This window comes from Mus caroli, chromosome 10 (genome assembly GCF_900094665.2).
Source record: "Mus caroli chromosome 10, CAROLI_EIJ_v1.1, whole genome shotgun sequence".
Lineage (NCBI taxonomy): Eukaryota > Metazoa > Chordata > Mammalia > Rodentia > Muridae > Mus > Mus caroli.
In genome coordinates this window covers 88,466,146-88,493,438 of record NC_034579.1, presented here as the reverse complement: position 1 = coordinate 88,493,438, position 27,293 = coordinate 88,466,146, and the positions used below count along the sequence as shown (strand labels likewise).

The 27,293-nt window shown below is 40.9% G+C and overlaps 2 protein-coding genes across 4 annotated transcripts in view; one reads left to right on the top strand and one right to left on the bottom strand.

Annotated features, from left to right (window-relative positions):
• The window catches only part of Plxnc1 (plexin C1), a 157,584-nt gene extending 145,273 nt beyond the window's left edge, over window positions 1-12,311 (top strand). Inside the window, exons 24-31 of one of the 2 annotated variants that reach the window (XM_021175323.1) lie at window positions 2,595-2,649; window positions 3,718-3,749; window positions 3,846-3,953; window positions 5,052-5,215; window positions 6,669-6,816; window positions 8,431-8,571; window positions 8,671-8,745; window positions 9,876-12,311. In XM_021175323.1, coding sequence (XP_021030982.1) covers window positions 2,595-2,649; window positions 3,718-3,749; window positions 3,846-3,953; window positions 5,052-5,215; window positions 6,669-6,816; window positions 8,431-8,571; window positions 8,671-8,745; window positions 9,876-9,980 — 828 coding nt within the window. In that variant the 3' untranslated portion in view covers window positions 9,981-12,311. Of the gene's footprint in view, window positions 1-2,594; window positions 2,650-3,717; window positions 3,750-3,845; window positions 3,954-5,051; window positions 5,216-6,668; window positions 6,817-8,430; window positions 8,572-8,670; window positions 8,746-9,252; window positions 9,345-9,875 lie in introns of those variants that run through there. The other variant, XM_029482386.1, reaches the window with a different exon arrangement.
• The window catches only part of Cep83 (centrosomal protein 83), a 106,571-nt gene continuing 87,487 nt past the window's right edge, over window positions 8,210-27,293 (bottom strand). Inside the window, exons 14-17 of one of the 2 annotated variants that reach the window (XR_003837767.1) lie at window positions 16,734-16,837; window positions 14,345-14,534; window positions 13,265-13,479; window positions 8,210-8,474 (exon numbers count right to left, since the gene is read on the bottom strand). Coding sequence is in view for 1 of the 2 variants with exons in the window: in XM_021175324.2 (XP_021030983.1) it covers window positions 13,375-13,479; window positions 14,345-14,534; window positions 16,734-16,837 (399 nt within the window). In the remaining variant the exon portion in view is untranslated. Of the gene's footprint in view, window positions 8,475-12,837; window positions 13,480-14,344; window positions 14,535-16,733; window positions 16,838-27,293 lie in introns of those variants that run through there. The other variant, XM_021175324.2, reaches the window with a different exon arrangement.

Here is a 27,293-nt window from a genome sequence, read left to right as displayed (position 1 = left end):
TTGTTTTTCCAAATCAGGGAAGGCCAGGTCCAAATTTGTATTAGGGCTTTAAAGTGGAGAGGAAAGTCACTAAGCGGATAGGATTCAAAGTGACAGCTGCTCTTCAGGCCTCAGCTGAAGGGAGGTAGAGTTGGTCCCTGATTTTCTTCCTCTCTACCATGCTTTGTCTTATCCTGTGGACCACCAGCCCCTCCTTCAGAACCATTTATTCTTAACCCCTGCCTGCCCATTGTATCTCAGCATCTGTGATTTCCTCTGCCCAAAGGTAACTTGTGTACTAGGCATTTCTAAGGACTTAATTGGTTATTCAAGAAAGACCCTGGAGGGCCTCTGGCCCAGGGATCCTTGGTTCCAAAAGGCTTAAAGTGAGGGTATTGAACTTCATCTCAGGGGAGGTCACACGTAGGCATGGCATTCGCATGATTGCACGATAAAAGCATTTATCATCAACCTACACAGGTAAAACCTGAAGTGATTTTTAACAGAACTATACTGAGTTATGGTTTATGTTTCCCAAAGCTTACATGTTTAGAGAGGAATGTAGCTTGGTAATAGAAAACTCGCCTAGCAAGCACAGAGCCCTGGGTTCAGTTCCCAGCACCAGGATACATAAAAAACCCCAAACCAACAAAACTCACCTGCTTAAAATGTGGGAGCAGGGCGTGGTGGCACATGCCTTTAATCCCAGCACTTGGGAGGCAGAGGCAGGTGGATTTCTGAGTTCGAGGACAGCCTGGTCTACAAAGTGAGTTCCAGGACAGGCAGGGCTCTACAGAGAAACCCTGTCTCGAAAAAACCAAAAAAAAAAAAAAAAAAAAAAAAAAAAGGTGAGACTTTCTGGTTTTAGGTCTAATCATAGAGTTGTGCACCATCGCTGCCTGGCTTCAGAATATTTCATCACTTTTAAGAGAAACTCACTACTATTCAGTCTCCTCTATAATCCCATTTTAAAAAAAAAACACACTAGCAGTCTATATAAATTGGCCTGTTCTGGGCATTTTAAATGAATGAGATCATATATGTGATCTTGTAACTGGCTTCAGTTAGCATATTTTTAAACTTAATCCCCAGCATTGCATGTATTAGCATTTCCTTTACCATATGGAAGTTTTTGTTGTACATTCATATCATGGGCTATTACACAGTTATGAAAAGGGATGTTCTGACAGGCACAGTGTATATTAATAGATGGTCACAGACCTTATAATTGACCCTAAAAAGCATGGACAACAAACACATAATATGTACTGCTTAGGTCCATTTTTCTGACTCTCCAGAGCGGGTGAAGCTAGTCACTGAGGCAAGTCTGAGAGGGGTCTGCCTGTTGCCTGGGAACGGACAGATAGGCGGCTGGCCATTCTCAAAATCTTGAAATGTTTTACAAAACAACGTTGATAGAGTTACAGCCCATTTACACAAATACTATTTATAGGAATGACCATAGTTATACATGCAGTAACAGTTGTACTGGCTAGTTTTATGTCACCTTGATACTAGCTGAAGTCATTTTGGAAGAGTGAACCTCAACTGAGAAAATGTTCCCCACTAGAATGGCAAGTCTGAAGGGCTTTTTCTTTTTTTTTCTCTTTTCTTTTCTGAGACAGGGTCTTACTATGCAGCTGTGTATGTCTTATGTAGACCAGGTTGGCCTCAACTCACAAAGATCAGCTTACCTTTATCTCCAGAGTGCTGGAACTAGAGGCATGTGCTACCATGGCTGGCTTGTAGGACAGTCTCTTGATTGACGATTTATGTGGGAGGAGCCAGCTCACTGTGGGTGGCGCCATCCCTAGGCTAGTAGTCTTGGATGACCTAAGAAAGCAGGCTGGGCAATCCATGAGAGCAAGCCAGTAAACAGCACACTCCTCCATGGTCTCAGCAAATTCAGACGATGTGACAGAATGCATCTACTTGGGGGCTCAAGCAACAAATACTTATTTCCCACATCGCTGGTGCCTAGAAGCCAAGATCATGTACCACCAGACCCAAACCTGGTAGTTGAGGCCTCTTCCTAATTCAGAGGGCTGTCCTTTAATTGTATATGTATGTGCAGGTGGTGGGATGAGAGGAAGGTCGGGTAGGGTAGGCTTGGCTGTCTCTCATTAGAAGGGCACTAATCTCATTTCAAAGGGCTTCTCTATAGGATTTAGTTAAGGGCCCCACCTTATACCATCATATTAAAATTACTCAGCATATCTATTTGGAGGGTACATAAGCACTCAACTGGTAAAAACAACTGGTAGAAACCTGAGGGGGAGAAAAAGCCACTCAGGCCTCTTAACCTGCTTGGGGTAGGGGCTGGACTAAGATGGCTTACTCCTCCCCTCTCTCTGAGGCAGCCCCCATCCCATTTAGGTCACAGGGTACACTGCCCCCCACGCATCTTGCTGCCTATGTGTATCCTTCACAGGGCCACGAGCCCCTTGAACTCAGACAGTGCCCTCCTGGTTGCCTGGCTAACCCCAGACTGCATGCCGAATGTAGTAGTCCTTGATAGATAATAAGTGAGAGACCATAGTATCTATTTAATTCCTGGCTGAAGTTGAGGAATGCATTATATTTTGAAAACTCACATGTTTCATCCCTGCTTTCAGATATCAAATGGATCCACTATAAAAGTCTTTAAGAAGATAGCAAATTTTACTTCAGGTAACCAATATAATATCATCAACCTTTTGTTCTCACCAAACTTTATGAAGTATTGCTTTTTTTTTTTCCTTCTCTTAGACATACTGTCACAGGGGTCTGATTGAGTTGCTGCTATGTAAGCCATTCTGAGCTGTTTCTAGTCCTAAGAACATGGGTTCTGCAAGAAGGGAAGGGGACAGTAACCATGCTGATAAGGAAGGCCTAACATGAAGGAAGCTGCTGGCTCTAAGCAGCTCTGAACCCAGGCCAATCTCAGGCCTTGGAGCTCATTTCAGAGTCCTCAGTACTCTCCAATCCAGCGAGGCAGGGCATTTGCTTATCTCTGCACCCCTCTCCTTCAAGGCTAATCTGTCATGGGCGCTTTAGGACAGCCCCCTTTCTCTTAATTGCTTTAATTTTTAAATTTTAGTAGCATTTCTAGATATGAGTCCCACTCATTGTCAGGGCCTTCATCTATTCCCCTGCTCCCACCCCCATGTTCTAAACCTCCCCTTGCTTAGTGATACTCTTAGTTGGCTTGCCCTCTGAACTGGACATACTGTCTTATCTTAGAAGGGGTCAAATTCCTTCCCACTCTGGAGTCTTCCCCCTATTTACCTGGCTAATCATTTCCTGAGGTTCATCTGTAACATCCCTTCTTCAAAGAAATCTCCTAGTCTCAGATTGACACCTTTTTACATAGCTCTCCCTCACTGAAATTAAGTAATTGTGTAATTAGTAGCAGCAGAAACAAGGCTGGCTTAACTCTGGCTGCAGGCCTGGCACACAGGTGTTCCAGGTCTATCTGTTGCCAGGCTAGGACCCCCTCCTCCCTATCCCCAGCTAAGTGTCTACTTAACCTCTGCTCTAACATTTGCAGGGACAGGGAGCCTGCTTCCACTCCAGTCCCTAGCCCTTCCCCACACTGCTCAGGTGCAGCCGAGAAGAATGTGTAGCCGTGAAGAGCCCATAGATAATAGCTGAGCCATTGGCTTTAGAACACAAGCAGGGCTTTTGTTGAGGCCAATTAGTTCGTGGTTGTTTTTTTAATGGGCTTCTTTGTTCTCTCTCCCTTTCTCTGGTGTTCAGATGTGGAGTACTCAGATGACCACTGCCACTTGGTGAGTTTGGCAGGCTTGTGCTGCCCACTGAACAGCGTGCCTCCCGTAGCGTTCGGTTCCCCTAGGTAATGCAGAGTCTGGTGTCGTCTCTTTCAGATTCTGCCAGATTCAGAAGCATTCCAAGTAGTTCAAGGGAAGAGACATCGAGGGAAACACAAGTTCAAAGTAAAAGAAATGTATCTGACCAAGCTGCTGTCTACCAAGGTACACTCACTGTTCTATGAATGCTTTCATGGCCACCTTGGGGGTATATGATGTGTTCAACTTAATTTCCACTCAAGTGTGAAAATGTTACAAATCCCTAGTGCCTTCTAGCAAAGCAAAATGAAAGTTTAAACTGTAGACACATCCTCTACCCCACTTCGATTTTTTTTTAACTGAAAAAAGAACACTTTATAAATTCCTCCTGCAGCATCTTCAGTCAGGGCGTTTACCACCGCTCCTGCTCCTCTGCCACCATCTCACTATTATCTTTTAGGCTGACAGCATAATTATTCCTTTTTGTTTACTTGTTATTATAGATAAGCAATAAAACTCCTTTGAAATGCAAATAAAATGAGGGGGAAATCTGTGACGATTAACCTAGTAGATCTTACTGCCTTTTTTTCTCCATCTTGAAATTAAGAATTCTGTTCATGTAATAAAAAAAGTGTTAGATGTGGAAGTCAGAGGAATACCAAATCAGGAGCAAATTTTACTGCATCTCTTTCTGGGGGGTTAGTGGAAGTCTCTGGATTTCTGCTCCACTACTAACCATTACTGTCCCCCTGGCCTTGTTGTTACCTTGCTGGGCAGGCTTCCTCAGCAAATCTGCTCAGACCTGAGGAGATCTGTGTGCTAGGCAGAGGAGTGCCGGTGCCATTTGATTGTTCAGTTTTCCCAGAGAGCTCTTCATACTCCACTGCATTGGGAAGTCCGTATTTAAACCCCGAAATGGAAATGCAGGCAACAGGCAACAGATCTAGCAGTGGAGCACCATCACTCAAGATTCTCCAGGGGGCACACAGCAAAGGCCAAACACCAAGTGGCTTCCTGTGCACCACGCACGCACGCACGCACGCCCACCTACCTACACCTATCTCTGCATCATACTCCATCTACACAGTGTTGCTGTCAGCAAGTGAGCACATGCACGACCCTTGTCCCACCTCTTGCTGACCTCATCTGACCATTTCCCATTGCCCCTCAGCTGACTTCGCTCTGGTTGGTATATGTAGCCCTTTTTCGGAACTTGGAGCTGGCTTTTCCATTCGTTTTTCAAAACGACTCCCGTGTATCTCAGCCTCCCCTTCTGTCTTCCAGGTGGCAATTCACTCTGTGCTTGAGAAACTCTTCCGAAGCATTTGGAGTTTGCCCAATAGCAGGGCCCCATTTGCTATAAAATACTTCTTTGACTTTCTGGATGCCCAAGCTGAAAACAAAAAAATCACAGACCCTGATGTTGTACACATCTGGAAAACAAACAGGTAGGAATGTAGGTGATTACTGGCTGTCTTCAAGAACCTAGAGCATATTATTATATACAGAATCACTGTACCAGAATCTCAGGGTTTGAATTCTATTCTAGGTGATAAAATAACAAAATTCTGTTATCTTTTAATGCATGAAAGGGGACTTGTCTAAAATGTTAGACTAGTGAGGAATGAGAAATTAAGTGTTTTATGGTTAAACCTATTACTTTTACTAGACTGTTCCTGTGCCTACATAATCGCTTTATAATTTTCAAGTTGTGTGTTAACTGGGATTCTACATGGCTCATGCTCTTGTCATTTGTGGTAGTAGACAGCGTTATTTAATTTATATTTACCTGAAGATGCAGGATGTCCACACTTACGCTGGTATCTCCTCAGAAGACTGCTATAGCTCACTGTCTCTATTTGAAAGGCTGTGCACCTCAGCTGAGACCCAGACATGGCACAATAGCATGTCTCACGTGAGCTCAAAGCCCTCTAAATGCTAGCAAGCAGTAAAGGTGAAGTTCAGCACGTAGTCAGTCTTGCCCTTTGCTCTGGCTCACTCCTGTTCTCAATGCCAGCCTCTTATCCCCAGGCCCGACAACCCCTACACCCAGCATAGGTACTAACCACCAGCCACAACAGACTGAGCCATTGACAATCCAGCACCCATGTGGTGGCGGCAGTAAGCTAGGCCAGAGTTGGAACACAGATGTGGAACTTGAATGAGTCTCAAGTTCATATCCAATATTTCTTTAACTGTCTACACTGTGCCATATTGCTGTGGTATGGAAAACACTTCAAGTTTGTCCTCCAAGTGTGAATTCTAGTAGGTAGAGAGACGGGGTGCATTCGCTGAAGTGCACCACAAGGTGATGTGTGCAATGGAGAATATAAAAGAGGGTCAGAGGATCAGGCCAGGGTGTCCAAAGACAGACCACACTGTACAGCCCTGAGATGTGATCGAGGGTGACATGAATTGAAGACAGTAAAGGACATAGTGGAGATGAAACGAGCTCAGTTAAGAGTGGCAGGGGAGGAGACCTGACAGAAGGATACATAGTTCAAGAGAGAAGTGGGTGGTAAGATCGGATTCTCTTAGAAGGATCAAAATCTGGGGACAAATAATCCAGACAAGATGTCAGTGGCTTAGACCAGAGGGGCTCAAAGGGGTCAGGCGGAACAGATTTGAGTGAAAAGTTCTTGTTGGTGACATCATCTCATCGAACCCAGATATGGAATTCTTGTCCAGGGTCACTTTTGGACTTCCTAGCCTGCCCTTCACTCACTGGTGGGTCAGCCCTTTTGGGGTCTGAGTGATGTTGCCACCTGCTGCTTATTAGTTTGGCTAAGCGGGTTTATGTACTTTGGTAACAAGGTCATACACACTCATTTACAAACTGGTGAGCAGACCACTGGCTATGTTAAGTCCTGCCTGAGAAGAGATTGTTTTCCCTTCAAACAGCCTCCCTCTTCGATTCTGGGTAAACATCCTGAAGAACCCTCAGTTTGTCTTTGACATTAAGAAGACTCCACACATAGACAGCTGTTTGTCAGTGATTGCCCAAGCATTCATGGATGCCTTTTCTCTCACAGAACAGCAACTGGGGAAGGTAAGGCCCAGCTTTGCTTTCTGATAAGTATCCCTGAAATCACCTCCAGAGACTGAGGTTTCATAGGGACCCCAGGTGCCACAACCCTACTCGGAACTGCCAACGCTTACCATGTTCCTATGGAAGCCTGCCTTCACTCCGCTCTCTAAAACCTCCCGTCCCTCTTATTTCCTCTCATGTCTTCCTTCTAACCCACACCCATGGCCCTGCTGCCCACGCAGCCGCTAAACTCTTCCTCTTCACCTTCTTACTGCATTTCTTCCTACAAATGGCATCTTTGCTGTGCTACAGGGAACTTCCTGACTGGCCTCGGTCCTGTTAGTCAACTCCTCCTCCATCTGCCAGAGTTTGATTCCACAAACACAGTTTCTTGATGTGTAAGAAGAACTGCAAGGAGACTTTGATCTGTTTGGTTGTCTATGAACTTCCCCACTGTGTCTCCTATACCATACTGAAAACACAATGTGCTTGTTCACAGTAAAAGGAGCTTTTAAAACCCTCACTTCCTAGGTTTAGTTAATCCTTCAGGTCCTATGCTTCCCATTCTATAGATGAGTGAGGTGCAGAAGGTCACAGGTTTTGTTATCACAAAGTGGTTTAGCTGTGAACTCTCCTCTGTCCAGCTGAGTAATCCTTCCCTTTCCTGCAGTCTGTTAGTGATGCTTCACATCACACTCAGGCAGTGAATCCCTCTTCCCAAGACTGTAAGCTTCTCAAAGGCAGACAGCAGGCGCTGTCATCTTTGTACGCTTGATGTCTGCCAGTGATACTTGGATAAGTAAATGCTAATTGAATGGATGGTCATGCAACTTGCAGGGTCCACTTAAAACCCGCCATGTACCTCTCTGGAACATCTCAGTACAGGCAGCCTTCAGACCAATTCTCCAAGCCACTGATTCAGTCACTAGACTCTTGTAAAACACATTGGGACATTAGTCTAATCATTAATTCAACTATCTTCATGGACATTTTAAAAACATTTGTCAACAATGATTTCATCTTCATTTAGTTGCTTACATATTCCTACTACTATATTTATATAACACCATGCAAATTGCCAAAGAATACTTGGGAAATCAGACATCAGAGTTACCAGTACTGGTGACATGTGGTTCCTGGACAAACTGGAAGATCTTTAGAATCTAATGAAATGAAGGGACAAGCTAGAAAATCTGCCACTGCCAATTACTTACCAGTTTTACAGTTATATAAAGGGCTCAATCAGTTCTACAATCAAGTCTTTTAGAAATGCCAAAATTCACTGGTGGGTGAGGGGGAGAGCAACGTTTTAATTCAGGCTTTTTAACGGCCATTAGTAATGAACTGTGATTGAAATAAGTTCCATTGTTACCGTAACTCAAAATCATGCAAAAATAATAATTTTAGTTCTTTTATGAGAGGAAGGCTGAATATATTAGCATTTAATCTGCCTGAAAATAACAGTGACTCACCAGAACTATCTAGATGGCAGTCAGTCACTCAGTCAACATTCACTGAGGCCTCCCGTGTGAAGCCTTGTTGGCAGGAAGGGATGCCGGTGGGAGTTCAGTCACATTGAACCACTGTACATCCCCCCATGACTTTATGCTTCTTGTGGCTGTTGCTGTTTTTCAGGAAGCACCAACCAATAAACTTCTCTATGCCAAGGATATACCAACCTACAAAGAGGAAGTGAAGTCTTACTACAAAGCAATCAGGGATTTGCCTCCATTGTCATCTTTAGAAATGGAAGAATTCTTAACTCAGGAATCTAAGGTACTACTACGAAGCAGAAATAAGCCTGTACATTTGTTACTTCAAAACAGTCATTTCAGAGTCTCTCAACAAGTCTTTTTTTTTTTTTTTTTTTTCCAGAAACATGAAAATGAATTTAATGAAGAAGTGGCCTTGACAGAAATCTACAAATACATCGTAAAGTATTTTGATGAGGTAAATTGTTTTCTTTTTTAAATTTATCACAGTTTAGTCCACGAGCCCACCACAAGGAGTTGGGTACAGCCTTCCATCCCAAATAGGCAGAAAGGGAGGCCCCGAGCCAGAGTGCACATGGCTACCCCTCTTGTAGTCGGTCATGCTGCCCACCTTTGGACCAGCCTGAATTTACATTTGAGTTCATGGGGCCTAAAGCCACAACAACTCAAGTAAACTCTGATTAGTAAACTCTGGCCCTTGTTAAATGGGACCAGTTCATGTTTGATTGTGGTCTGTGAAAAGTGAAAGCTAAGCCTGTTACATTACCTAGATTCTGTTTTCCATGGTTATGAGGTCATGACATACTACTCCTAACTTAAGCAAATACCAATTCACACTGTTCTCAGGCTTTTTACGACCATAAGTAGCAACTACCATTCGCCTTTATGATTAATTCTCCTTAATCTGGATTCCTTGTTTCCAAATATATGTTAATTCCCCCTTCCCTGATTCCCCCCTACTCAGTCATGCTGGGACAGGCTATCCATGTCAATGGTGAGAATAGCTCACCAATTCCATTTGCTACTTGAAGATCAAGTGAAGAGCTAAGGTAGGGTAGAGGCAATGAGTCCCTTAAACATGATAAGCATCTCTCCCTCTCCAGGGGCCAGGGGTGAGAAGGGAAGCACTCCAGAGGGGAGGGAGGGGAGGGGAGGGAGGGAGAGAGATGGAAGGATTCATCTCTGATCAGGATGCCCTTGCCTGCTGCATTTGAGGAATACTTGCCTGCATGCTGGCTGCCCAGGGATGCTTGCTGTGCTTGGAATGGCTGTGGCATAATGCATAAAAAGAGGGCCTTGGAAGTCTGGCCCCATATTTGTAAGCAAATAGATGGTATTTCTTGCGGGCTTCTATTTCAAGCCCAAGTGTTGTTGATCCTGTGATAATGACTTAGCAAAACAACTTGCAAAGTGAGTATGGAAATGATCGAAGAAACTGCTGGCATCTGTTTCATACAGATTTTTACCACTCACAGCATCAGGAATGCAAAAAAGAAAAGAGAGAGAGAGAAAGAGCAAGCCCACCAGAATTGTGAATTGTACTGCTAAAACTCTAATATGTAAAATAACTGTTCTAATTGTCAACAGATTCTAAATAAACTAGAAAGAGAACGAGGGCTGGAAGAAGCTCAGAAACAACTCTTGCATGTAAAAGTCTTATTTGATGAAAAGAAGAAATGCAAGTGGATGTAAGCACCCTGGGGCCTGGCTTTATTTGACAAAGTTCTTCAGACAGCTTGGGAGCAAACTGGCTGCTTGAGCTACTCTTTGTCGTTAATTTCTTAAGTTTGCACATGGGTTCCACTTCGAGCACTGTCCTTTAAGAGACCAAGGCACATGCACAGCTTTTAGAAAGCGTTATCAACCACTGTGCCTGTGGGTATATCGTGGGAACCTTTCTGTAAATAGAGCTGAAGTGGTTGTTGCAAACAGCCTCCTTGTTTACAGAGAATACAGGGCCAGTAAGCAAGTGTCAGTATTGTAACTACAGTCTCCACTTAAGCACAATGATATCTAAGTGGTTGTGTTGGAAAACTACAGCTATGTAGCACTTGTGACTACACTGTACTTCTGCAGAAGAAAGGGGATACTAACAAAGCTCAGAGTGTGGAAGGAGTCCTTTGGAAACCCGGAGGGGGTGTTAGGGCAACCCTGGGGGTCTGCGGCATTCCTCCTCTTTCCCCAGTAGTTCTTGGAAAGGCTGAAGGCAGAATTTGGTAGTGTGTACACTTAGCATTCGTGAGTTGTGTGTTTAAACCAAAAACTAACAGTGTTGCAACATTGTTGAAAGGGCTCGTGTTTTTCAGTGGTTGCCAGCCGGGCTCCTCAGCCCACCTCCATCTCATCAACAGCAGCTCTAAAGCAAGGAGAGTGGGTGGGTCTCACTGAAATTCAACAGCAGTTTTCCCAGACTCTGTCCTACAGTGTGTCTCTTTTTTATCTTTTCATGTATCTGGTAGTGGACATGTTGGGTATTGTAAGAAAAAGAGTTCATGACTTTACTTCTGTTTGATCAGAACTGTCTGTGGATGTGTAAGTCACTCCTGTAATCTTACATTTCTATGCTAGTGTCTCCTTGCTTTAGATTTCTGGTGAACCCTGTGGTTATAAATACTTGTGTGTGATTAAAATAAAAGATACATTTTACATTTCATCAAATTGTTGTTCACATTGGAGTATTATATATAAATATATATATTTGAGGCCCAAGGCCTGGAAAATATTAGTACAACTTGGTATCTTAGTCTTACTATGTACTTTTTGAAAGTATTCCTTACAGGAGAAAGATTTAAAAATACTCATTTTATTCGTGCCTCTTTTTTTTTTTTTTTTCAAAGAATTTCCTATCAAGTTATACTGTAGTCTTTTTTATTGCTGATTTTTTTATTCCCAAATTTTTGCTGCTCGTGACTAATTTTAATACCACTGTGCTTTCCTTCTATTAAACAGAAGTAAAAAGTGTCACCTGACGGCCCTCTCACTTACCTTGTGGCAGGCACCCCTACCCTTGGGATTCCAAACCCCCAGTTTAGGAAGGACTTTTCTTTCAATCAGCCAATCAAACCTTGAGCACACATTCCTCAAAACCATTTACCAGCACTGCCTGGCCCATCTAGACTGCAATGTGAATGGTCTTGGTAAATGCAGTCCTTTCTGTTCCTTACTATCTGACACCTCAACAGTGCAGTGGCTGCCCTGACAGACGCCCTCCCAATCCTGTTTCTTCTGACTACTGTCTGTCCAATGGACACATCCCAAAACTACTACCAAATAGTCTATTTCTAAGTAGAAAGGTGAGAGGTCTGGTCCCCATTTAAAGCTGCTACCGTCTTTAAAGAGGTGAAGGCATTCCTAAGAGAAAAGTTGGAGGAGACTTGAGAGCCAAGGGTAGGAGAATTGCCCAACAACCCTTCCCTTCTCTGGGGAACAGAAACGCAAAGGCTGAGCCACAGCTTTAGCTAGGTGTTACAAATGCTACACCAGGGGGTCCCTGTCCAGCTCTCTGACATGAGTCCTGTGTGAGCCTTACCGCCTCTTTCAGGAGTTAGGAACTTTGGGCAAGTCACTTACCTCTTTGTGCCTCAATTTCTGTATACTATTTCTAACCTACCTCACTGAGGTGGTGTGAAGATTCACTAATGTATGTAGTGTGTTTGTCAATCCTCCAGTGGAAAGCACTATCTAGATCACACTTTGGATCCCATTAGCCAAATGCACAGAATGTCCAAATTAGATGTGTGCTGAAGACAATCAGTCACTGGGCCTCTATTCAACAACTAAAGAAGCAAATGACAAACAGTATCTAGTTTCAAGTTTCTTTGCATATTTTTGGTGCAAAACAATTAATTTATAAACTTTTTTTTCTAACACTAGTGTCTAAAGCAGCACTTAAAAATTACTTCTGTTACTTTTTCTGTATTAGGATTTAAAGTCTATTTCTTACTGTATACCTGACTGAAGTTGTTCTTGGAGATGAATGTTTTAAATGTCTATATCCAAAAATAAACATTTTGATGTAACAAATGTGGACTGTTTGTCTTTTCTAGTTTTAATAGGTTTCTTAACCTAAATTACTTTCCAGGAACAAGATGTCACGGTACGTTGCATATAAATAGGCAGCTCCACTCAGTAAACTGAGCTCCTTGCTAAATGGTGCCAAGAGCTGCTCACTTATATTCCTGTCTTCAGTGAGCAACCTGACTTTTGGCTGTTGAGACTTCTATACAATGACAAATCCACATAAATTTGAGCTTCCGTTTGCTGACATGAAATTATTCCAGTAGAATCCCTCCAAGGCATTACATAAAGAAGCTTCCAATGATGCACAATGAAAACAGAAGGACATAAAACATAATTATTTTATCCTAACCGAACAGTGAGAAACCAAACTAAGTGCCAGCGATACTTCAATACCTCACTGCTTCTAGTAAGACCAACAACTCTTTACAGCCACAGGACTTCATTTTCTAAAACTCACCAAAGCCACAGAAGTGATGTCATCTCAACTGTTTAGTACATACTCTATGATCAGTAAAATTAAACACAAACAGCAGAGATACAAAAATATTTATTAAGTTATTCAATAAATTAAGTGCACAGCTTTTAGAAAAGGTAAAGATTTCTATAATAAACATGTTTAGAAACTTTTAAGTGTTTTTTATACTTTTAAATGATCATCTTTTCCAAAATGTTTATATATAATAAAGGAGATGTTTATTGGTTTTGTCATTACCAAGTAGGCATCTCAAAGATGAGGAAAAGGGACTTCAGGGTGGATATATTTCAAGCAAAATGCCAGAAAATATCAACAAAACAGAAATTAATTTGAAAACTTGATTTTTTTTAACTAACTAGTTCCTTTTATTTTTGCATTGTCAAAAGATTGTCAATGCATGTTCTAAATAAATGAATACTTTCATTTTCTTAGTAAAATCCTAAAATCTTGGAGCCCATGCAGTGCAGTGCGCAGCTAGTACCTTTTCTTGAGGCAGCTCATAGATTTTGGCAAACAGGAAGAAGGCGTCTCAGTGCCACATGTTACCCGTCAGACTTTTATTGAATCTCTGGCTTTGCCTGTCTTCAGGCTTCACTCCCCAGGAGACCCAAGCTCCTCCAGTTGTTTTCTTTGTGTAGTCTCCAGTTCTTCCAGTCTTTTGCGAAGGAGAGAGAGCTCTCTTTGATGCTGTTCCTCCTTAAAAATGACACATTAACAGAAACCTAGAAAAACTAGGGATGTCCCTGCCTCTCTATAAGCCTCCAAAGTGTGGCACAGAAATGACCCAGGTTAGCAATCTAAAAACTACTTGCTCTTCTCTCCTGCCTCAGACTGTACTCTTAAGTAAAACCCAGTCTGTTCCTCCCTAGGAGTAAAAGTCGCCAGGCAGCAAGTTAGACAATGCTACTGTCAGGGCATGAGTACACAGAGGTGGCAGCTTTCAGACAAGACTGGAATGTCACTGTAATTTACTAAATGCTGCGCCTGGTCTGGCCTACAACTCAATCCGAAGACAACAGTCTCATGTTGACACTGTAGTGTCTCATGACTCAGGCAGTCCATGTTCTGGATGCCATCCAGTGAAAGCTCTGGGGCCGATAAAGACATAGCCGAGGCTCTGGATTCAGATAGGTTAGGGTTAAACAGAGCTTCATGGTGATGTATTCAGCTAGGGTCTTAGGGGCATCATCACAATGCTCTCAATTTCTTCATCTATGGATTAGAAAGAAAAATGGTGCTTTCTCTCAAAACATTCTTCACTAGTATTAAACAGAAATTTATATAGATATATGCAGTGTGTGGCATTAGTAAGTTCTTGAGAGTTGTATAGAATTAAGCTATAAAACTAAGCTGCTCAGAGATTCACTAATTATGCTATCTATAGCCAAATATGAAAATGTCTTTCGAGAGCCATCACTATGACAGAGTATATCTAAATCTACTCAGAAAATATATACAGCAAGTTAAAACTGACTTTAACTTCAAATTAATTTTAACTCTCTAAACTGGTAAAACAAAACAACCTACAGAAATGTTTGTCTCTTTTAAAAAATGTTCATACCTGCAGATGAGGGGGAAAAGAGAGTTCCACTCCAGGAACTATCGCTGAGGACTGGAAGTTTGCAGGATTGATCGATGCTGTTGGAGGCATGTTAGGAACCAAAATTAGACTTCGAAATTCATTATGTCTTCTCTGTATGTCCTTTAGTCGTTTTTGAAGTCTTGTATATTCTTCAAATGGAACATTTTGTCTTAAAAAGAAAAAAACATTTCTGTTCTTTAGTAGTTATACCCTAAAGAAAACCAGAATATAATTTTTAAGTGGGAGAAAGATTCCTAAACTGTAACTACACTAACTGAAAATGTATGTAAAAAGATCAACAGAAATGGCCTTTGTATCCCCTCTCCCACACCGCTGTGCCTGGAGTTGACATGGATTCTCTCTGGAGCCCAGGATGCTTTACACCTCAAATGGGGATTATTAAGTGTTCAAGCACACTCAGCTACTATGTATGTTTTTGGTTTTCTGTTCTTTTTGTTTTTAAGAGTCTCACTAGCCCCTACTGGCCTGGAACTCTCTCTCTTTCGACTAGGCTGACCTCGTATCACAACACTCTACTTGTCTCAGCCAATCACTTGTCTTGGCCTCCATAGTACTGGGACTAAAGGCATGTGCCACCACGATTGACCCTATATATTAACACTAGGTAATTATTAGCACTGCAAGCTACCAACTCATTATAGTTTTATTTGTCAATTAATCAAAGATTAAAAATACCTTGGGAAAAACTTCAGTACTTTTCATTTCTACTCTCCAATGAATGCTGAAAGTAAAAAAGGACTCTTGACTACAAAAACCTAAAAGTTGAATTAAGCCTTATGAAATTCTTTTTTTACATGAAATATAGTCAAATTTAAAATCATAAGTCTTTATATTTGAATTTACCCAATTTTGGGTGTAAATGGATACTGATCAATAAAATATAGTATTTGGCCTCTGGCACTCTGGTAACTCCTGAAACTCTTGTAATGAGCTGACTCCTGACCAGGGACCTACAGAGCTTTAGAAGGAGCAGGTCATCAGAAAGAGCCCCAGGTCCAATGAGCCTCTCTCAAAAACTGAGGTGGAGAGTGACTTACAGAGACATCTTACATTTATCTCTCCACCCTCTCTCTTTCATTTATAGTCATACATAAATACATACTCACGAGGCGGAAAAACAAGGTTTAGGGAACTCTAGGCTTGCTAAATATATGGGGGCCTAGAAAGTGGTATTCCGGGCATGAATACCCCCTCACCCACACTTTTTTCTTTACATCTATCCAAATGGCTGCTCATCTGTGACCTTCACTGTATTATTTTAAATAACTGGTGAGTCTTTCTCCTCAGTTTGGTGAGCAACTCTTAACAAATTAATAGATCTGAAGCACGGAGTCATTGGAACCCCAATTTATAGCCTGTGAATGAGAGGTACAGGTCATGACCTGGCTTTATGACTGCAATCTGAAGTGGAAGCAGTCTGGTAGGATTGAGCCCTCATCCTGTGTCAGTATCAGAACTAAATTTTAGGACACCTGGACAGTGTCCATTAGAGAATTTTTGTCCTAGAATACAATAGAAAACATTGCCACCCAATAGGTGACTTCCATGTCAGAAAAGTCCAATTCTTCACTAACTATCTAAGACGAACATTAATTAACAGTTGGAAAAGATTTTATCACCTTAAATCAAATGGTTCATCAATGTTACTATCAGCAACCTAACTGAATCAGTCTTCCTAGCTCTAGGAACACTAATGGAGGTGACCACTAGCTGACACAAAAGTTCTGAACTATGCCATTGCTATAACTTTGCTGCCTTAACAAGAACTCATACCACCCCTAATTACAAAACTGTACCGAAGCCAGTGAGTGTCCTTTTTTAATATCACACAATACCACAAATACCTTATACATGATAGAGATTTTGGCTTGAACATTAAAGTAGACAGAAGAGTAAAGGTAAAAAAGAAACCTTGTAAATGTTAATTTTGGGGAGGGAGTTGTCTGTGCACCTTGCTATACACAGCAGGCTGAGCTCACACTCACAGATGTCTACTTGTCTCTTCCTGCAGAGTGCTGGCCCTGAGTACATGGGTTAAATAAGTACAGTGAGCTCAGAAACAAAGTGCTGGAGCTGGAGAGGTGGCCAAGCAGCAAAGGGCACTGGCTGCTTTTCCAAAGGACCAGTGCTCACTGCCCAGCACCCACACGGTAGCTCACAACATCCTGCAGCTCCAGTTCCAGGGGACCTCATACCCTTCTCTGACTACTGCAGGTACCTGCCATCATGTGGTACACAGAGACTCATGTAAGCACAGAGACATACATCCACAGTGGATAAATAAAACCATAGTAAACAGAAACAGTGCTCCACAACAATAGGGGCACATATATACACAACATATTACCTATTTAGCACCTGGTTTTCTGTTTCTAGTTCTTCTTTCTTTGCCTCCAAGACTTCCACTTTCTCCTGTAGTCTCTTCAATTTGTTCTCATGAAGAGATTTTCTCTAAAAACAACAACAAAAAAGATTAGTATGAAATAGTACGCTGATACATAATTTCCTATTTGAAAAAAAGATGGTGGGTACTTGAGGCATTTTTTAAAATGTAGAGATTAATATTTTCAGTAAATACCAGGGACAGTATATGGCTTGTACTGAAACTGCAAAGCCAAGAAACTCAGATCAACCTCACCTCCTCAGTGTAACAGACAGTATCATTATGAATGCCTACCAGAAAACTAGCACCAATCACCAACTCATTGCAGCAAGCTAAAGAAAACCGAGGGAGGCAGACTTTACTGAGTATGCCTGCCATCTGCAAAGGAAAGAACAAGCTCTTCATAGCCTGGTGATACACAGTTGGAGAACCTGGAACACAACTTAAAATTAAAAACCTGGTTGCAACCAATAAATTCCTACCAAAGCACAAAGGGAATAGATGGAAATGCTAAGATAAAATACAAGCCTATCTTAGTTTAAAAGTATTCTTTCTAATCATTAAGAGAAAAAAATTAACTTTATAATACATAAAGAAAAAATTGTAAAAGTGAATGCTGTATGACTTTTTTTTTAAATTAATGGAAACATCAAAGTATACAAAAGGACTACATGAACTAAGTTCTTATAAGCAAGTTTTAAAAATAGAAAGATACCCATCATGTTGGAGCTAATTTAGCAGCTGCAGACCCCTTAAATGTGTTTCTGACTGTTTACTGACGCATAGCAAGCTTACAAAGCACACAGACTATAAATGCAAAGCTCAATGAAAATGCACAAACCAAGTGCAGGTCAAGAACACTGCAGGACAGCGCTCAGAACACTCCTTCTTGTCAGAACCCCCAGCATTGAACCAACTAATTTATTTCCAAAGCTACGGTCCTGCCACCATTTGAATCTCATTTCATGAATTGAAAAATAAGAGTACATCCTTTTGCAGATGACGTTTTCTTTCACTCAACATGCTTATGATTTCTCATGTTATTTCCTCATTCACTGCCACGTGTTGTTCTTCACTTCTGACTACTACGTTTATTACATTCACCCAGTCCACTGCTAGGGGTCACATAGGTACTTCTACTTGTGACAGAACCAGAGGTTCACTGTGGTGTTCCAGCAGTAACTCCATTGTGGGCATTACTTAGCCTTTAACATCAAACGGTATGCCCAAAGGCCTCCTTGTGCTCCTCCTGGGATGTGTACCCTGGCCAAGTTACCACTCTTCTTCCTTAAGGACTATACCCATTTACCTGTCACCTGAGGAACATGGGGTCCATTCATCTATTGATCTCACCTGTATAAAAGAAACTATATAACGTATAGCCTTTGCAACACTTTTTTCTAAGCATTTTATCTATGTATAGAAGCAATGCTATTGAACATTACAGTAGTATAATTTGCCATTGTTACACTGTCATCCAGGGCACAAATGTACTATTATTTTAACTATATTCCTATTGATAAAAATTGCAATTGTTTCCAGTTTGAAATTCCAGTATTAGCAAACTTTTTGAACACACTTTTGGCAAATATACTCATTCTCAATCTGCCACTTTTTAAAAATGGTTCTATCAATTACACACCCACCAGTGTGATAGAATTCAGGCTGGTCTACATCCTTGCCAATATGCATTATAGTCAGTCACTTACATTCTAGCCATTCTAGTAGAATATATTAGAATCTTATTGAAAACGTTGGTAACCTTCCTGATCCTTATCTAAAGACATTAAATATCTTACCCTATCAGCCATCTGTATTTTTTAGGGATACTGTGTGTACATATGTTAGTGCTTGGTCTAGTTTTGCTCAATAGAAAAAGAAAAAAAATTTTTTTGAGTAATCTGATTCTTATGGATTGGAAGGAGTTCTTTAAATAAACAGGTTATGAACCCTTTTGTAGCCGAATATATTAGATTCATGTCTCTTGGGGGATTTTCTTTTTCTTTTTAAAATTTGTATGCATATGTGTGCTTTGACAGCATGTATATCTGTGCACCATGTGTACGACTGGTAGGCTGACAGAAGCCAGAAGAGGGTGTGGCATTCTTTAGGACTGTTATGTGGGTGCTGGGGATGGAGCCCAGGCCTTCTCTCTGGAAAAGCACCGGATACTCTTCTAACAATGGAGTAATCTCTCTCCAGCCCCTATCATGGAATTTTCTCTTTAAAACAAACAAACAAAATTACACACATATTTTCAAGAAAAAGTTCTTTATTTTTAGGAAATTTTCCTTTAATTTCAAACTGTCGCTATCTTTTTTAGTTAGTACTTTCTATGCCCCTATTTAAGAAACATTTATTTATTGAACCTCCTCTGGTTTTTCTCCCAAGGTCTTTGTATGCTTATTTGTTTAAATGCTGGCTGTTTGCTTCCACCTTTCCCGTGTGCATATGTGAGTCCTTTTCCACCCTTGTAGTGCTGAGGGAAGGCACGCTGACTGACAGGCTGCCCTGAAAAGTCTTCTCTACTGAGATGCAGCTGTGGAAACCTTTGTACCAAGCTCTTGCTTTCTTCACTTTTCAACATTGGTTATTCTACTCCTTCCAAAACTGTGTAAGCTTTACAGTTTATTTTTTATTTTTACAAAGAAATATCCAAAGATGTTGATTATATTTAGTTGTAGATCTACTTGGGAAGAACTACCTAAAAAATGAATTTCCTAATGCACAAGCATGATGCAGTTTGCCTCTTTAATCATTCTTTTTTTTTTTATTAGATATTTTCTTTATTTACATTTCAAATGTTATCCCCTTTCCTAGTTTCCCCTCCGAAAATCCCCTATCCTCTCCCCCCATCCCCCTGCTCCCCAACCCACCCACTCCTGCTTCCTAGCCCAGGCATTCCCCTATACTGGGGCATAGAACCTTCACAGGACCATGGGCCTCTCCTCCCATTGATGACTAACTAGGCCATCCTCTGCTACATATGCAGCTAGAGCCATAAGTCCCTCCATGTGTTTTCTTTGATTCGTCATTAATCATTCTTTAAAATTTTCTGAGCAGTTTGTAGTCTTAAATATTGATGTTTTATATATCTACTCTTAGAGTCATTCCTATATACTTAAAATTGAATGTTATTGTAAATGACATCTAAATATTTTACTTTCCAATTGTGCATAATAAAGATAACTGGTTTGCTGCTTGACATTTTAGCCATCAACTTAAAAAATTTACAAATTTTAGGTTGGGTATGGTGGCACATTTTTAATCCCAGCACTTAGGAGGCCGAGGCAAGTAGATTTCTGTGAGTAAGAGAGCAACCAGGGATACAGGGCAAGACTGTCTCAAAAAATAAATCAAGTTAATAAATAAATACCCCATACCTATTTTTAATACTGCTACATTTGTTTATATTTCATGCATAATGATGCAATTTATGAGTGGTAATCTTCTCTTCAACCATCATATCCATTTTTTTTCTCCATTAAATTAGCTAGACCAACCAAAAAAAAAATGAACAAAATGTTCACAGTGGAAGAATTTGGCTTGTTCCTGAGCTTATGTGAAGGAAACATTTAATATTTAATCAGTAAGTGTATTAGCTAGAGGATTTTGTAGTAACCGATGACCAAATTGAAAATCCTCCCTACTATGAATTTGGTAATAGCTTCTAGTCTGAAAGGATTTCTGGTTTCTTCAGCAGTTCTCTACGTCCATTAAGTCGGACATCACAGTTTGCCTTCTTTGTTGCTCGACCACTCAGCTATACTGGACAATTTTTCATGCTAAACCATCTTTAGTCTTAAAATGAACCTTACTTACATGCTCAAGACACATTATTTTAATATATAGTAATATTCTTTGCTAATATTTCCAATTTTGTACCTGTTTAAATGATGTTAATTTCTCTTTGACTGTAGTAGATGTGAACCTCATAAAATATATGAAGATGCTCTACTTTTCTATTACCTGGGAAAATTAAAACTAATATTATTTCTTCCTTAATTATTTAGAAGGATTTACCAGAGAAGCCGAGGAGGAATTTTCTTTGTGGAAGGCTTTAATTAAAGATCTCATTTCTCTATCCTTAAGACTCTTCAGGTTTCCTAATTACTCTCCTACCTGCTTCATTAAGATGCTCTTCAAGGAATGTATTCCTTTCATTTAAATATGTAATCAGCACAGTTATTCTTTTTTATTTTACTATCTACACAATATGTAGTAGTAACTACTCTCCCATCAGTGGTAACATTTCTCTTTGTCTAATTGATCCTTTGAGGTCTCTGAGAATTACCAATCTTTTTAAAATCTGTACCTGAGGCTGCTTGGATCCCTTCTGGGGCATGTTTATATCATTATTTCTCTTGGGTTTTTTTTTTTTTTATGTTATTTTCTTATGCATTCCTCCTCTTGCAGTTTTGTGCATTTATTTACTTGTGTGGGGAAGGTATGGGAGTGTCACATGGGGCAGTTGGAGTACAACCATGAGTTGGTTCTTCCAGGGACTAAGCTCAGGTTGTCAGGTGTGGCAGCAGGCACTTTACCCACTGAACCATCTCACCAGCCCTGTTATTGTTATTTCTGTTAACTATTTCTTACAACACTTTAAACTTCCAAGAAAACCAAACAAACCAGTGAGCAGTTTCTCCGGCTGCCTCATCTACTCCACTGGCATTATTACAGCGTACACTGCTAAGGTGCATTCATCTTAACTGATCAGCCATCATTACTGTACCTAACGTGTACGCTGCACTAGGGCTCATTCTTGTTTCCATGAGTTTGCCTCAAATGTAAGTCACATGTTCTGCTCTTAGAGCAAAAGCACCATGCCTCAGTGCTCTCCCTAGCAGTCTTCATCCATCTTCAAACCTAGCAAGCACTGACCTTTCATTCGCTCCGTAGTCTGGCATTACTAAGTTCCACTTAGACTCCTATCTATCAGCAAGACAAGCACACTTTCTGTGGCTTTGTGTGGGTTGTTAACTCACTTCTAACTGTGATAAAAACTGCATAAGTGTCCCACAGTTTGTGCATTTACCTACTAACAGGTGCCTTGACTGTCTTAAAGTACTAGCATAAAGCTGCTCTGTGTTTCAATTCTTCATAAAGACGAATGTTCTAAATTGATTTGAGTAAATTCCTCGGGATGTGATAAACGGGCCGTAGATAGGGTAAAGAGTTTATATAGCATTGTATAAAACAGAGTGACATGTCAGATAAACAAATGCTATGTCATCATCATGTCTATCTGTGCCATTGATCCAAAGTGAGCCTTGTGAGGCATCTCTTTACCTGCACCAAGCACATCTTTTGGTTCCTCTACCATACTGGTCACTACCTGCTTTCTCCTCTTCAATTTCTAAACTTCAGAATTCCTTGAAGATCAATTCTCAGATCTATTCTAATTGAATTTTACTGCTTTAAATGCCAACGAGTCCCAGCTTTTATCAAAGCCAGTCTACTCTCTTCTAGCCAATTAGATTCATGAAGCTAACTAATTTATCATCTTTATAGAAAGAAGATGGACATGCATTTGTATTTGTAAGTATCACATCACTATAACAAGCTCTCTGAGGTAAAGAGCTTAAAGAGAAAAGGTCCATCTTGGATCCTAGTTTTGGAAGCTTCGGCTAAGGTCAGGTATCACCACTGCTGGGTATATCATGGCAGGAGATTATCACAACAAATCACTTATCAGGTAACGTAGGAAACTGAATGAAGCAGAGAGGCTGGCTCCCTTATTTCTTTCATGTTTTCAGTGACCCTCCATTATCTTCTAGGAGCCACAGTACTTTGAGTATTGCTGCTTGAGGAACAAGCCTTTAACCGATGAACTGTTGACAATACTGTACAAATAACAGCAGCATTTCAATATGTCAACATGGTCACGGGTAGAGAGATGGATGGTTCTGCCATTAAGAACATTGGCTGCTCTTCTAGAAGATTCAGGTTCAAGTCCCAGCATCCACATGGTGGCTCAAAACAACCTGTTAAATATAGCTCTGGGTGGCCTGACGCCCACTTCTGCCTCTATGGACACTGTGTGCATATGGTGCATGAACTTGAGTGTGGGCAACACATAAGATAATTAAATACTTTTTAAAAAACAGGTTTTGAAAAGTTGGCATGTTCAAAACTACATCATTGTCTTACACCCAAACCCATCCATTTCATGGTCTTTCTCATGTTAGTAAAGACTAACTCTGTTTTCCCAAAGGCTCAGTTTAAAATCTTCGTCTTCAGCTGGGCAGTGGTGGTGCATGATTTCAATCCCAACATGTGGGAAGTAGAGGCAGGCAGACCTCTGAGTGTCAGGACATCCAGAGAAACCCTGTTTCAGGTTGTGTGTGTGTGTGTGTGTGTGTGTGTGTGTGAGAGAGAGAGAGAGAGAGAGAGAGAGAGAGAGAGAACATATATATGTACATATATATGTACACACACACATACATATAAATAAATAATCTTCTTGGAGTTTTCTCTCATTCACACTGTAAAACCATCTCAAAGAATTGCCTTTAACAAATACATAAATGTGACCACTGAGACTCCTTTATTAGATCTCTGTCCTAAGACATCATGATCACTAACTTGGACTACTCCAAAGCTGTCTCCCTGAGTGGTTTTGTTATTATTGTTGGTTGTTTCTGCTTTACAATACAGCAGTCTTAGAGATTCTTCTAAAATGTAGTTCAGACCCTATCAATTCCTGACTCAGAAGTGTTCAATGTAGTCCTATTTCATTCAGAACAAAAGCCCAAGTTCCCATATTATCTGTCCTGGTGCTGTCTCCCTATCCTAGACACCAGTACCTCCTCCTGTTCTTTCGACACAACAAGCCATCTGCATACTTTTGTGCTTGCTATTCTGTCTGGAACAAGATCTTCTGTATAAATCAACATGGTATCTTCTGTCTTCTCCTCCAAGGCCTGCTCAAATGTTTCCAAGTAAGTCTTGCCTGATCACTTACAGGGCAACACTCATCCCTAATCTTTCTACTTTTAGTTTTAGGATTCATCTCCTCTACCTCCCTGTTATACATCCTACCCACTATAATTCATGTTCTTTGGATAGAATCTGGTCACCTTGGTATTACAGTCAAGTATGAGAAGTACTTATCAAACAGGCAACAGTTTCTGAATTGTCTTCCTGACAACACTATGGGATAATAGCCCACCAAAGCTTAGGTCCACCTAGAACCTGAGGGCATAAATATAATATCCTAAGAAATATTACTTGGTCTTTATTCCTCATTAGTAGCACAGAGCTCCCCAAACCCTAGGAATTTACGTGGTAAGGGTAGCTAGCCCCTGTAATCAGTAGGAAGTCATTCTCAACCTCTTCTATTTATGGTAATGAAATAACTTAAGAAATGGGGACCCAAGTCAACCCTCAGGATGTAGGAGGTCAATAGGGACCAAGAGAGTATATGGTGATATTTAAGGTCCAGTCGTCTAGCCTACAGGAAGGGGGAATTGTAAATTGAGCTCTGTCAAAACTCTTCAACCAATAAGTTAGAAATATGGAGAGTTTCTGTGCTGATGAACAAAATAACGCATCTAGAGACAGCATGGACCTCTACATCCTATACAGCTTTCTGTGCATCTGTTCCATGGTTGTTCTTGGTGTCTTTTAGAATAAACTAGCACACACCATTAATGTGCTCTCCTGAATCCTAAAATTTTTAAATATCAAAACAAAATCATGGTAACTCCCAATATGTGACCAGCTGGGTAGCTGACATTAGAATTGGGGGTGCTAAATACCTTAACTTTAAAGATTTAACTATAGTCCAGGTAGTTTCAGAACTGAGTATTGGTTGCACTCCATAGTGTTATGATTTGGAAAAAGTCTTTGCAGCTGCAGTCAAGGTAAAAGAGATTATAGTGGATTAGAATAAGAATGTTTGCATTAGCATTCCAATATAATCACACAGTAAGACAAATGAATACCTTACAATACAAAGAGTACTACAACACTTACAGGGTATCTAGAGCTGGGTGTAGCTGCATTCAGAAAGCTAAGGCAGTAGGGCCAAGTTAGCATGAAATACATACAAAACTCAAGACCACCCTGGGGCTACATGAGATCCTGTTTCCAAAAAATGGAGGAGTGTGTGATTATAACACAAGTAGATAGTTGTACTCCTCTGCTGAAACCTCAAAAACAAGAATCAACTGAGATTCTCCTTTAATACCAAATTCAGTTAACATTTTTCAAGAAGCACGCTCAATGGCCACTTGTCCCATTAAAAAGTGGTCTGTGTGCATGTGTGTGAGCTGTGTATGTATGGGGCTGAAGGAGAGAAGGTCAGGTGTCCTGCTGTCAACTCTCAGCTTTACTCCCTTCTTCACACAGTGTTTCTCCCAGAACCTGGAGGTCACAGGAGCTGTTTTAGCCGGGCTGACAGCCAGAAAGCCACAGCAAGTCCCTGCAGCCAACAGCACTGGGGTTAGAGGCAAGCACTCATCTTGGGTAACGTTCCTCAACTCTGGCTCCCATGACACTCACACTGTTGCTCCCAGCCATGAGCATCCTTCCTGGTACCTGCCCCTCCTTCCAGTTCTATCTAGTTCTTAGTCTTTGTATTCCTCAACCGTATTCAAAACCTCATTCATCTCTAACTTGACTTACTGATCTCCCTGTTTGGCTCTCCCATTTCTGGTCACCAGTACAGCCCCTTTACCTGGGAGTGGTTGATAGTATTATCAGGTGTTTCTTAAACATTATCTTCTTTCCTCAAATAGTCATTAAGGATACAGAGCAGTGATGGCTTCTCTTCTCTCTCAGCATAATGCTAGGCCACATAACATGCTTCATAAAACATTTTACAATTCAAGGAATGTTTTGGAAAACATTTACAATATTATTTGACCAAGAACTGCTTCAGGCTGGGCCTGTGGGTGTACACCTTTAATCCCAGCATATGGGAGGCAGATGGATCTGAGATCCAGGCCAGCCAGGGCTAGAGAGACCTTGTATCAAAAACAACAACACAAAAAGTACTTCCGAGGGACTTATGCTAAAATAAAAATTGCCAACTGTTACTTCAAGTGCCTCAAAAAGACAGACAGTTCATTGTGTTCATAGCAAGAGATCATTACTCATATTCACGATTAGGCAGTGAAGATAGGGGACGGAGATAGAGAGAAATCTTCAACCAAAGAACAACATTCAACTTCAAGATCCCTGTTCATGCTTTTCAAAAATAAATTTAAAAAAATGATAAACTTATCAAAATTTCATTTTCACCAAAGGCTCTACCTAAGTACACTTACTCAAAATGATGTTAAGTCTTATGCTTACAAGTTTAGCATTCTGAATAAACATACCCAGATGGCATGTTTATCTAGCCTGAAGGGAAAACAAAGTCACTAGTCTCGAGTTTAAGCATTTTTCATGAGTAAGAAATTTGAAAGGGTTATGATTCTATTCTAGAATAGAATGGTTTGTCTTACTGCCTAAGAAAGTTAAGATATTTTTGATATTTAAATAAAGAACTTAAAAGTTTGTTGCATCTCTATAAACTATATTTCTAAGGATAGAAAAACTATGATGGAGAAGTGGTCTTGTTTTGTTTCCTTTTTGTTTCTTTGAGACTCCCTGTGACCCTTGCTTGCCTGGAACTCACTATGTCGACCAGGCTGTTCTTAAAACCCACAAAAGCTCCACCTACCTCTGGTTTCCCTCCAGGGTGCTGACTTAAAGGCCTAATCAGACTCATATGAACTCTAAGGAGAAAACTTGAAAAATATCTAGACTCAAACAAAGTGGGACACTAGAATAACAGTGCCTTGTAGTAAAAGCAGAAAGGCAGAGACTTTACACCATAGATGCAAGCCTGGCTTGTTTTTTTGTGAAATAAAATGTCCCTAAGTAGTCTAGGCTGGACCTGAACTTGAGAGACCAGATCTTGGGTTCTGACTCCATCTTAGAGAACCTGACCTAAGGCTGAACTTGAGTCACTTCCCCAACAAACCCACAGCTAGCACTGGTTTCCAGCTTACAAGCCTGCCCCTGGCACTTCACTTCCTGACATCCACCATCCGGTGGAAAGCAGAAGTTAAGTTTATGGTTTGGCTCCTGGCACAGCCAATTATGTTAAAGAGCAACAAAAGTCCATAATAGCCCCCAGTTAGATCCGTGCCAGGCTGGAAGCCCCGTTACTTGTTGGCTTGCCTTTAAAAATGCTTGCTTGAAAGTGGGCTCGGGCCTCTACCTTCCCGTCCTGCTCTGTCGGGGTCCGTGGTGAGCCCAAGCTCGAGTTTGAATAAAAAGACCCTAGTGCGACTGCATCATCAGAGTCGGCTCTCAAACGGGTACAACACACTCACACTCTTCTTGCTTCAGCATCCCAAGTGCTGAGATTAAAGGCATGCTACACCATGATTCCCAAAGTTTGGATTCTAGCTAGTCAAGTCATCTTGGTTACCTACAACTTCAGTTCCCTCATTTGTAAAAGCTATCTGATGTACTAACCAGAACCCTGGAGCTCTTGTCTCTAGCTGCATATGTATCGAAAGATGG